A 12,443-nucleotide genomic window follows, 5' to 3' on the forward strand; every position below is an offset into this window, starting at 1 on the left:
TTATCATTTAGTAGTTGGAAAATAGTGAAAAAAGCAGATTATTTCCCAGAGGCCATGGTGATTCCTAAAAAATACTTGTTTTGTCTGACCAAACTGTTGAAAATCCAAGATATTCAATTTATAGTTATCTAAGACTGACAAAGGCAGTCCTTCACATTTGAGAAGCTGGTATGAAGGAAAGTTTGGCATTTTTGCTTGATAAATGGCTCAATCCATTCAAACTATTGACTTTATTTTATTATTATTTTTATTATTTTATTATTGATTTATTTTTCACCCAGCCCCCTATAGTCACAGTGAGAGTTTTACATTAACTGGTAACTGCAAAACACCTGATGAGAGTTGAAGCATAGACGGTAAAATAAATGGACAAAGTGACGCCGTTGTTTTCGACGGAGGCCAGTGAAGTCTATTAGAAGCACTTTTCCGGTGATGGCTGAGCGTTACTGCGCAGCCTCTAACTGAGCTTGACGATGTAGATGTGACGTGAGCAACGTGTCTGAAAGTTGGAAGTCTTCTGGTAGCTGTGCCAAGAGAAATCTCAATCATTCTGAATCTTGCAGAGCAGGGAGCGTAGGTATATGTAAGGAGATAACATAGGCACAGGCTAATTATTGCTAACTAAAATGCTAGTTAACATTAGTAATTAAAGTAAAACAGCTAATGTAAGTCGAAACTGCCTGCGAGCTTCTCCTGTACGGTAATTTCTCTACTGTGCGACAGCAAGTCGCTTGGTTATGACACAATCGTTAGTCTATTTTTACAAAAACGTCTGCTACGTAGCCATAACGTGAGATACAAGGTAATGGAGCCTTTTATATATTGTCATGTTTCTTTAGAAATAAACAATGGACAAATAAAGTCTTTAAACGCTTCAGATGTAAAGTTATTCGCTGTCAAAGTGATGTCAATGGAATGCTAACAGGAGGTGATGGTTTATTAGCATCAAAATGGCTCCATAGTAGGTACGGTTTGCGGAGGCTGGCTTACCCCCTTGAGTTGAAGTCACAACAGAGGCGCAACATGCTTCCTGCTCTGTGTGATTTAGTTTTGATTTGTAAAAGATATTTAATTGATCATAACATTGACACAATCAACAGATCCGGGAGGAAAAAAGTGTGATTTTCAAATGAGATGGCAGACACAGTTGGATATTAGGCCACAATGTTTATTCAGTAGTGTTGTTTCAACTTATAGGTACAATACTGTCAGCTTTTGTAAGACTAAAAAAAAGTTACCATTACAGTCATCCATGCTCAGAGAATGCCAGTCAAGTCGTTTACACCCCTCCTTTGTGTACACACCCGCCACATGCTCACCTTGAGCAAGTACATTTCCAAATGGTAGGCACTTTGAAGGTTTAAAACATTTGTGAATATACATTTATATATATTTATATATCTTTTCATATACTAATAAGCAATTGGACTCAACGGTCAGGTCTCTAATAGAGAGAGAGAGAAAAAAAACACTAAAAGAGAATGAGGAAACAACATGATGTGGCCATGGTGGAGGGGTCTGGATCCGGGAGGATGGTGGGAGTAGAAATACTGTGAGTCTTTGGGTTTTTCAGAATAGTCCAGTACCTTAGGTGCTATGAGAAGAGCAGACAACAGAGATGGGGAGAAGAGGATGGTAGTGGACAACAACAGGATCACAGATGGATTGAAAGAAGAACACGAGAGATGGAGATGTAGAGGGATGAACAGCTTTGTGTGGGTGGTGTTAGGAGTTTAGATGATGTCACTGCATCTACTGTGTCTACTTCACATTACTGTACAGCTGAAAAAGGCAACTTCACAAACCTGACGGACAAAACACGCGCGTCTCTTCAAAGCAAGGTCATGTAGACATGACATTAAAAAAAAATAGACAGTAACTTGTTGTCATGCAACCGTAATGTTTTCATTTGATGTAGCTACGTGGCTATTTTGCTGCAGCCATTTTGTGGCCTTTTATTGGGTTAAACTCAGGTTTTAAACCTGGTAAACAACCTCAATTTCTCAACAGAAGCTCTTTTGAAATGCGTGCACTGACCACTAAAGAAAGAAACATGAGTAGCCCTGAACGTGAGTGTCTTGTCAAAGACTATTCAGACATAACACGAGTCTTACATTTTCTGTGCAGCCATATTTATCAATCCCTCTGAAGAAAAACTAGGTTTCTAGAGGGGGGGGTTTGGGGGTTGTTTTCTGCAGAGGTATGTGCTCTGCATGTGGGGATTGGGCCCGGGTCTGGTGTGTTTGTGTCCAAGCAGTAGCCTTTAGTGAGCAGACCTTTGGGCCTAAAGCATCAACACTGGGACAGGGACAATAACACCAGGCTACACAGGTGGCTCCATGGAGCTGAGAAGGGGAGTGATCTGAGTAAAAAGAAGGTGGGAGTGAGGGAGGTTAGGGTAAACAGAGAGAGGGGGAGGAGATGTTAGGGTGAAAGGGTGCCAGCAGAGTTTGTGTGCAGTCACTAAACTCAAGGGACACATCGGGGGTGGGGGGGGGGGGAGGTGGCTATGGGCCAAAAACACAACAAGCCACGGTGCAGAAACTTCACCCCCAAAAAACTCCACGAACACTCAAAGCTGCACCACAGCAGTGGGAAGCAAAAGCAGTGAATGTGCGATGTGAAAGAGCATTGCATTTAAATAGAAAAGAAGTTCAGCGAGACATAACAGAAGCGAGATTTGCGTTTTTTGTTTGTTTTTTTTTCGAGCTCTGACACGCTTATTTTTTTATCGTTTAAAGACCTGTTCCTTGTATGTACTGTAAATAAAATGCTGTTGAAAAAAAAAGGCTAAAGAGAAGAGAACAAACAAATAAACAAAGACATAATGAAATGCTCACATTTGACTTAAAAACTGATGTGAGAACAAATAATAAACATTGTAACCTGAAGGGAGAACATTTACATTGACCGTTAACAGCGTTAATATGAAGACCAAAGAGCTTCATCAAAACTACAAAGGCATTTTTTTTTTTTTAACATCAGAGAAAAGATAAATTAATGTAATACACCTTTAGAGATCAACAACAGACATGCTAGGACAAAAGAAAAAGAAAAACAAGAAAGTAGGATTGATACAGAATAATTATATTCAATTATTTCCACTTGTAAATTTGTTTTCTTTACAAATAATATACTGCTACAGTTAAGAGTAGTCAGTGACTAGAAACCGCTCCTTTGACAGAAGACAGATGTGATTAGTTTCCTTGCCTCTGTTTAATATTTTTTCAGCCTTTTCAAATAATACACACAATGTTTTAATACACTGAGATTTTGCCATAGAATGAGAAATGCTTGGTTTTCATATTTTTTTTTTTTTTTTTTTTAAAGAAGAAAGAAAAGGTCTTAATAACAATACTCTATGCAAAAGCTTTCCATGTATGCTATTTTCCTTAAATCAACAACAAAACGAAAACAATTTGTTGTTGATTCTTGTTGTTCGTGTTTGAACAGGTTTGCTGTTGTCGTGGACTGTGTTTTCAACAGTCACTCGCGATTTTGCTGATCTGATGACGGGAGGTTTTTTTATGCATAAAACTCCTTGGTTGGGGCCTTCTGATAGGCTGCGCCGGAGGGTTTCCTCTCTCCCAGATCATAGCTGCCCTCATCCTTCTTCCTCATGCGGTAGACCAGGAGGAGGATGAGGAAGATGGCAAACAGGAAGCCGATCACGCCGCCTGCAATAACAGCTGGAGGGGGTGGGGGCGGGCAGAGACAGAAAGGGAAGGTAAACTATCAATGCTCAGAAAGTTAAATCAATGTCTACTGTGTGTCCTCGTGGACAATGATACCTTAAATTGAGCCGGCTCCTTATAGTCTGAGATGAACGGTGTCTTGAGAAATCAATTATGACACAGTGAATTTTTAACAACCCTATCAGTACTCAATACTAATGCAATCACCCAACAAATGATCAAAATCTAGGGCTTAAATGTGGTGAAACCAAGTGGCAACCGTCTCAGCAGAATGTTGAAATCAATGCAGTTACTTCATGTCAATGGGAGAAAAAAAAACTCAATTTGTCTCAAGGGATACAAAATCGATCATTTTCTGTCGCTCATTTCACTTCTAATGTGTGTCCTGTTGGTGAGTTTGAAAGTTAGTGTTCCATTTAGGGGATATTAAGACTCCAATCCTTGATTGGTACACAGAGCTGTGTTGTTCCAATGGTGGTTAATTCAACATGGTCTGTATTGAAGTTAGTGACTGCCGACTCGGGGCTTAAGAGAAAGAAGCCGATTGCATTGGTTCCATTGCTTAACAGTCAGACAAATAAATCCAATGGGGACAAACAAACAACGACCAGTCCAGCATGGCTTGAACTAAATCTTATTTCTGCTCCTGAACTGGCTGATAAATCTCATTGCAAGACAAAAATATTGACAGCGAACACAAAATCTCCATTTCTGATTAGTTCATCTGGTTGGAAGATTGTGGAAAAAAAACTTTCAGGAATAGAATCAGATTCTATTTGTAGAGTTTTTGACAAAAAGATAAAGCTAGCATAATGTTATATGTAAGAAGTTATTTTATTGTTTGATGAATGTTTTACCACTGTAACAGAAATAAGAAACAACACACAGTACTTTCTAATAACCTTTTTAACTTTCTTGTCAATTTGGTATTATAGCAGGGCCCAAATTGACTGTATAAGTTACACTTATTATATAGGTACTCAACATATCATGACTTACCCAACGATGAGCCAAGCTAAAAAAAACACTGGATCCTACATTTAATAACTCCACTGAAGACATCATTAGGGTTATATTCTCAGAAACAGGATTATACTGTAGAACACGATGTACAACTGTTTGTACAGGCTGAGTATTACTAACCATGACTAGTGAACTGATCTTCAGGAGTAACATTTGTGAAGCGCCACTGTAATTTGTAATGCGAAAACATTGGTTTAGCACTTGTTTAATGTGACTTGTCATTGTTTCTTTTATCAGTCAAGTCACCATCTGTTAGCAAACTAACTTGTTTAACAGTGTACTGTTTTAAGTCTTTTAGTTTGGTGTGTGTGTGTGTGTGTGTGTGTGTGTGTGTGTGTGTGTGTATATATAGAGCGATTAGAGGGGCAGCTGTTGTCACACAGGAGGAGGACAGATGTGACTAGTTATTAGTCACTGATGCAACACACCTGGGGGACACCAGTAGAGCAACGGATAAAATGTGCCCTGACAATCACGCAAGGGTGACCAGTTTGATTTGTTGTTTTGGACAATTTGTTCTGCTTTGTGACGGTTATTCAACAATGCCTGACGAGGGAGCAACGTTTGGATCTGTCAGTACAGTGTGCAGATCTTTTCTCTGACTTTTGCGTGCAACTTATTTTTCATCCACCACCTGTAGATGTTTTTGGATGTGCGTACCCTACACTCAGTTAAGGACACATTGTAAACCGAAATGCCAACAGTGGTGTAACATCAAGAGAAATCTGAATATGATCCACGCCCTCCTACAGCTTTGACCCTGACTCTCCTCACTAATGCGTCTAACTCGCCACATGGGCTTATTTCACTCTCCCTCCCAATTATGCCTGTACGAGGTTCTTTATAGCTTCATAATTGGTTTAGGGTCTCTCCTGGTGCTACATTTTGCCCTCTGCTCCACTTTGGGTTTTCATATGTTGACAGGCCCCATGGTCCCATGGGTAAAGATCCTGGCACACAACCAGCTGCTGAGCTCCAAAAAGCAGTAACGCAATTCAGAGCGAATAAATGAAAATTTGATTATGGGCAATTATTTTTATGGAAGTCATACGGGAGATGAAGAGTAATGGTTATAATCTAGAAGAAGGGTAAGGAGAACACTGTAGAGAAGGGAGAGATAAGCAGTGACTAACGTGCTTTATCTAAAGAACTTTTACTGGCAATACCTTCTTTTTTTTTAATCACAATCCAAGAACAATATGCAAAAGATGAAATGAGACTATCATTAGGAGAGAGATGTGAGCCGAGTTCTCATGTAACCATACTGCCAACACCAGATGGATATCACTCCAAAGTAAAAGTGAGGTACCAATCAATGTTTGCCTCAGACACATAGGGAGAGATAGACTGCATCAGAGAGCACAGTGATTTCAAGTCAGATAATTTCCTTTCCACTCTTTCATGTATTTAAAGCGACACATACACACTTGAAATCCCACAATGCTGTGAACTACAAGGTCTCACAGAGGGACGCAGATGGAGTTTATTAAAAATAATGATGTTGAGAAGTGGATTAGGCTGGAGACATTATGGAAAATATTTCCTGCAATTTCCACGTTGTAATGTATAAGAATGTGAGAAACAGACGACAAATTAAACAAACGTTCCCAAAATGCATCGAAGACTGTTGGTGGAGCATCAAACTGAAAAGCTACTTTCATTAGAGGCTCAAATATTAAAGGAATAGTTTGACATTTTGGGATATATGCTTTCTTGTCAAAAGTTAAATGATGAGAGCTAAAGGTTAGCTTAGCATAAAAACTAGAAACAGGAGTAAACAGCTTGCCTGGCTTTGTCCAAAAGTAAGAAAGTCCACCTAGCAACACCTCTAAAGCTCAATAATTAACATATTATACCTCTGCCGTTTCCCCGTTTCCAGACTTTTTGCTAAGACTTGGAAATCATTTTCCAATGTGGTTTGATGTCTGTTGTGGTTTATTATGACACATACCTGCCAACACCTCTGTCCTCTGGAAGAGGTTTTCAGTGCGGACCTCAATGGCCTCCTGGGGTGAGCCGGGAGCACTAGTTGTACTAGTAAGCTGGTTCCTCTGCATGTCCTCTGTAACTGGCACTGGTGCCTGAATGAGGAGAAGAAAAACAGGATGGTTAGAAGGGAGTTCGAGGCTGCTTTATTGACTGAGCTGGCTTTCACATTCTGTTCTCCTGATATTTCTTGTCTGTGTGTTTTGAGGATCTGTGTTCATTCAGGGCGTTTTCACACCTCTAGTTCGTTTGCTTTGGTCCGTATCAGCTTCCCCTAAAATGTCTAAAACATTTTATTGACTAAAAATGTGTTAGAATATGTTCATCTTGAAGACGAGTTTGTTCAGAATCAGCTGACTCGATTTCCTTCTGATACATTCCCGTAGCGTCACAGTGCATTTCCCTGTTGAAGCCTAGCGTCCATTCACTTCAATGGGACTGCTTTGAGCAGTTTTTTTTCAGTGCTTTGAAACTAGACGGTCATTGGATAAATGCTGCGATTATGTTCCGCTACATCTCCTTTTGATTGACAGCGATTTTGTACTATAAAAAGTCGCCGAAGCTGTTCGAGGCTTTGAGCAGAGCTCAGCTCAGTCCCATCGCGGATTTTGCAAGTGTTGTTGAAAGACGAACTGCTGCAATCTATTTCTTAGTATTTGCTTGGTGAAATAGCTAGCCAATTTTCATCATACATTTCATACAATTATACACCACATTCCTTGTTTCAGTTTAACCTAATTCCCACATTTCCTCCTTCAAGTTTAATATTGTTTCGTTAGATAGTTTGTTCATTCATACAGTAGGCTAGGCTAGTGTTGTAGGGGTGAACTAGCCAGCTAGCAAACTACACACGATGGCAGACAATGCTAATATTGTTGACCTGGTTTTGGCAAAGCCATTTGAAAGTCTTCCTTACGAGGAGAAACTTAGAATTAAACAGCAGGGTTAGATCAAAACTTAAGATTGATTTAGTGCCAAAGATAGGGAAAAGTAACAGTAACAGCTCTCCTGGTATGACAAAGTTTGCTGGCTGACTGGAAGTGCTGTGACAAAGAAAATGTACTGCTGGCCATGCCTCTTGATGAAACCTTCTCACGGATATTATAAATTATTATAATAATAATTATTATATTATTATTGTATGATATTATTATTATATTATTATTATGTAATATGTATTATGATTATTATGATTATTATGTAATATATTATTATAATATCAATAAATGGACAATTTTTATGATGTAGGTCGAAAATGAGCTTCCCCTCTTTGAAAGACCAGCAGCCGCCACTGGAACATACAGCAGTTGGTGCGGTTCGAGGTCGGATCTTGTTCTCACCACAAACTTACTGCTCCAGAGTTCAATTGAAAGCCTACCGAGGCCACCTCTTCAAGGAGGTCTGGCTTGTTTGGTCCGCTTTTGGTGAGCACCCGGGTGTGATTGCCACGTTTTCACCTGCCATAACGAACCGCACCAGCAGGGCAAACAAACTCTAGTGCGATTCAACCAAACTAAACGAGGCAGGTGTGTAAGCCCCCTTAGGTGTTATGGCATAATCCCTAAATTCATCACAACTGTTAATATTTAAGAAATAGCTTGATATTTAGGAAATACGCTTAATCGCTTTCTTGCTGACAGCTAGATGAGAAGATTGATACAACTCTCATATCAGTCAGTTTAATAGGAAATTACAGCCAGCAGCCAGTTATCTTAGCTTAGCATAGCATAAGAGTGGAAACAGGGAAACAGCTAGCCTAGGTTACAAAATCTGTCTACCTACCAGCACCTCCACAACTCACTTATCAACATATATATCAATATCTTGTTTGTTTAATCTGTACAAAAACTGATGTTTAAAAATTACAATTTGGGGGTTATGTTTGGGACTATTTCACTGTGCCCAGCCAAGAAATAGTCTCACAACAAACATGATATTTACAACCAAGATATAATGTGTTAATTAGTGAGTTTCAGAGATGCTGGTAGGTGGCTATAGTTACCCTTTGACAGAGCCAGGCAAGATGTTCCCCTGTTTCCAGTCTTAACGCTAAGCTAGGCTAACCGGCTGCTGGCTCTAGCTTCATATTAAATGTACAAGTATCAATCTTCTCATCTAACTCTAGGCAAGAAAGCAAATAAGTGCATTTCAAACCATGTTTAGCTATACATTTAAGGAAAAAGTGAGAGTTCCACTGGTGCACTTAGCATGAAGGTCTAGTCAAAGGAGGAGAATGGAGACCAAAATGGAACAAATCCAGATTCCCCAAAAAGATTAAAGATTGCAAGGCTCAAAACAGGTAGGCAATGAAAACAGAGCCAGTTGACAGAGCCAGCCACCTGAGGTTTTGCTGAGACTCTAGGAAAAGAAGCAACATATCTGGAATGGATCTGGGCCCATGTATCCCATGCTTTTTCCAATAACACTACAGAAGAGTGCAAAGGACCAAACTGGAACTATGCCAGTACATTTGGCTATTAAGGGAGTAGTGATAGAGGCAAGAGTGAAAAAAATGTAACTGGGCCAGGTAGGTTTGGCTTAGAGGGTTGAGACCTTGACGACTAATCCCAAACAGATGTAATATCCAGTACAGTACAGTAAGAGTGCATCCCACAGAAGTGAGATCTAGGATGGTTCCAGAATAAGTGATTATGTCCGAGAGAGAGATGTAATCCTCCGTAATTTGCAATAGAGCGAAAACATTGAGAACTGATGTGAGCACTTGATCTTTATCCTGAAAGCAACCTCACAGCTCCTGGTATTACCGGGGATTTGATGACATACTGGGTCAGCTAAAGACATACTGAGGCATTGTGTCACTCTCTGTTGAGTCAGGGCAATTACAAATGAACCAGCATGATTATAAATGACTTTCAGTTGCATTATGCCTTAATATTATATACAAATGTACATGGCAAGAGTTGAAAATGTTTCTGGATGTTTTAATGTAATAGTTTCATATACATTTAGTAGTTCAATATACTTAAAAAATTGTGATTGTGGACTTTTAGGCTACTCAGAGCACCATGTGATCTCGGTGGCGCAAAAATACATGTGGGCATATCAGCATCAGTAACACATAAGTTGTCAAATACAGAATGTATATTTAAAGAAATTGTCTTTATCGACATTATCAGATTTTTTAAAACTTAATAGTGGTATCAGACTCAAAAATCCAGTATCAGTCGGGCTGTACTTACCTCTGTTCTGAATGGTTTCCTGGGTATGATGTCCCTGGCCTTTTCCCTGACCGTGGCTGTCTCTACCCTGGGGGTGAAATCTTTGGTAGAGTCCTGGGTGGGTTCTGCTGCATTGGGCTCCATATAAACCATAGTGACAGTCACCGTTTCCTCCACCACATCTTCCCCTCCACCTGGGAGAAAGAGGTAAATAATGTCTCCATTAAAAGGCAGAGTGTTACTGAATTTAAAAAGGCAGTTAAAAATGTTAAGATTATGATTTGTGTATGTGCAAATAGGTAAAATAGGTGCATTCGTGTTATTAATATTTCATGCCCACAGTGATATAGTTTGTCTAACTTAGCTTCATGGTCTGTGGATTTATTTTAATGCATTATTTACAGTTTATATCTCCTATAGAATACAGAGTGGCAGCGTTATAGGGTATACAATATTGGAAGGGCTATTGATCTGGTCTTTCTCCTTTTACCTAGCATGATCTTCTCTCACTGCAGTTATGCAACTCTCTCAGAAAGGAGACTTACTTTTGACCAATGAATGAGGGTTGTAAAGGTGCTTAAAGCAAGTACAGCAGAGGAACTAATAAAAAAGAAAAATTTGCACACTTGCAGTCTGGGTGACAAGGCAATCTCAATTTAAATCGAGTGAGAGAAAGAGAGAGGCAGTGAAAGAAAGAATAGACAAAGAGAAAGGGGAGGAAGTGCTTTCCCTGTGAAAGACAGAAACTTTTCACCAAACCTACCTGCAGCAAACTTGAAAATTAATGTAATCACACCTCTGGGTAAGTGTGTGTGTGTGTGTGTGTGTGTGTGTGTGTGTGTGTGTGTGTGTGTGTGTGTGTTCGTATTCAGAGATGTTGAGTATCTTTGAATATATTTTATTTTTGCTACAGTATGAAGAAGAAGTGTGTGTGTGTGTGTGTGTGTGTGTGTGTGTGTGTGTGTGTGTGTGTGTGTGTGTGTGTCTTACCTGAGCCAGACCCTGAGTTAAAGTCGTCATCATCTTCAGGGTAGAAACCTCCTGAGCCTGTGTCATCTAGGTACAAGTCATCAGCCTGAGAGGAAGTCTTGGCTGCGTCTGCTATCTGTAAAACAACAAGATAACAAGGTTTTGATGACTTGATGGTTTTATTACACATCTCTATTTATAGAAGTCCACGTTAAAGGACAAGTGTGGGCTTTGGAGTGCTGGTGGCACTAGAGGAAAAGTCAGGCACTTTCACACAGCAGTGTGGCTCTGGGGGTGGCAATGTGTCGTTCTGTTCACATCTTTTGTCCAGACTGAAATATCTCAACAACTATGGATGCATTGCCATACAATTTCATAGAGTCATTGGTGGTCCCCAGATAATAAATCCTAATGACTTTGGTGAACCTCTAAAAACATGTCACCATTTGAGGACTTACATGAAGCACAGGTGACTGTCCAATCACAACATGTAGCCCCTCCCACAGCAGTGTTGTCTTGACAACAAGCCTAAGTGGTGGGAATGTTTGTGTTCTGGCTTAATTTGGCTGAAAATACCACAGTTTTAACAGTGCCTGTTTGTTTAGAAAGCACCTCCTCTCATGGTGTGTAAGCTGATATTTTAACGAGAAATACGATTTTATAAAAATTTTTCCTTAAAGTGGCTTGCAGAGCCAGATATATGTTGGATACTTAAATAATACAGCTGTTATACAAAGTGTGTGTGGTACATAACTATTTATATTGTGTGTGTGTGTGTGTGTGTGTGTGTGTGTGTGTGTGTGTGTGTGAAACTGGAATAGCTATAAATGCATCCATGGCAACATCTATTCAACTCCTATTCACCAATCTGTGGTCAGCTGTACTGCTCCTGCTATACTGATAGTCCTGCTTTAGAAAAGAGAACACCCATAATAATAAGTACAAAAGAGAACACCCATAATATATCACCCCTGTGTGTGCTGTGAGGATGTTGTGCTGATAAACCTGGGGCTGAATGAAGTTAGATTGGAGGAAATAATCAATTCGCTTGACAGGAAATAAGTGATTTTTGTTGTTGTTGTTAAAGGCAAAAAAAAAGAGGCGTGCTGTGAGAAAGCTGAGAGAATGTGCAAAGACAAATTATGTTTTGGACATTCTTGGTTTGGACAAGGGGGAAGCAAGTAGGGCGGTTTTCATTATGGAATTGTCTGTCTATTTTTTTTTTTTCAAGTTTGTAAATGATGTAAACTTTCTGTGGGTTTCAGCATTTCTGTTTTTCCTGTCTGCAATTTAAAAAGTGAAAAAAGACAGAATATTAAAAAATGTTCATCACAATTTCCCATAGATCAAGTAGCATTTTCAGATTTCTTGTTTTGTCTGACCAGCAGTCCAACACTGAAATAAATTCAATTTACAGAGATTTTAAACACATGAAAGCAGCAAATCCTAATTTTGAAGCTGGAACAAGGACGTTTTTTGGGCAATGTTGCTTGATTAATTACTTCAATAATAAACTGATTATCCGAGTTGTTGCAGATTCGGTTTCTGTTCAATCACTCGAAGCAACAAATCATTTTAGCACTAGAAAGAG

At 39.4% G+C, this 12,443-nt stretch overlaps 1 protein-coding gene across 1 annotated transcript in view; it reads right to left on the reverse strand.

The window, feature by feature from the left end:
* Positions 1-1,152: 1,152 nt before the first annotated feature.
* Positions 1,153-12,443, reverse strand: part of sdc2 (syndecan 2) — a 47,346-nt gene continuing 36,055 nt past the window's right edge. Inside the window, exons 2-5 of the mRNA XM_031295900.2 lie at positions 10,874-10,988; positions 9,905-10,077; positions 6,670-6,799; positions 1,153-3,689 (exon numbers count right to left, since the gene is read on the reverse strand). Coding sequence (XP_031151760.1) covers positions 3,526-3,689; positions 6,670-6,799; positions 9,905-10,077; positions 10,874-10,988 — 582 coding nt within the window. The 3' untranslated portion in view covers positions 1,153-3,525. The remainder of the gene's footprint in view (positions 3,690-6,669; positions 6,800-9,904; positions 10,078-10,873; positions 10,989-12,443) is intronic.

Source organism: Sander lucioperca, chromosome 14 (assembly GCF_008315115.2).
Source record: "Sander lucioperca isolate FBNREF2018 chromosome 14, SLUC_FBN_1.2, whole genome shotgun sequence".
NCBI lineage: Eukaryota > Metazoa > Chordata > Actinopteri > Perciformes > Percidae > Sander > Sander lucioperca.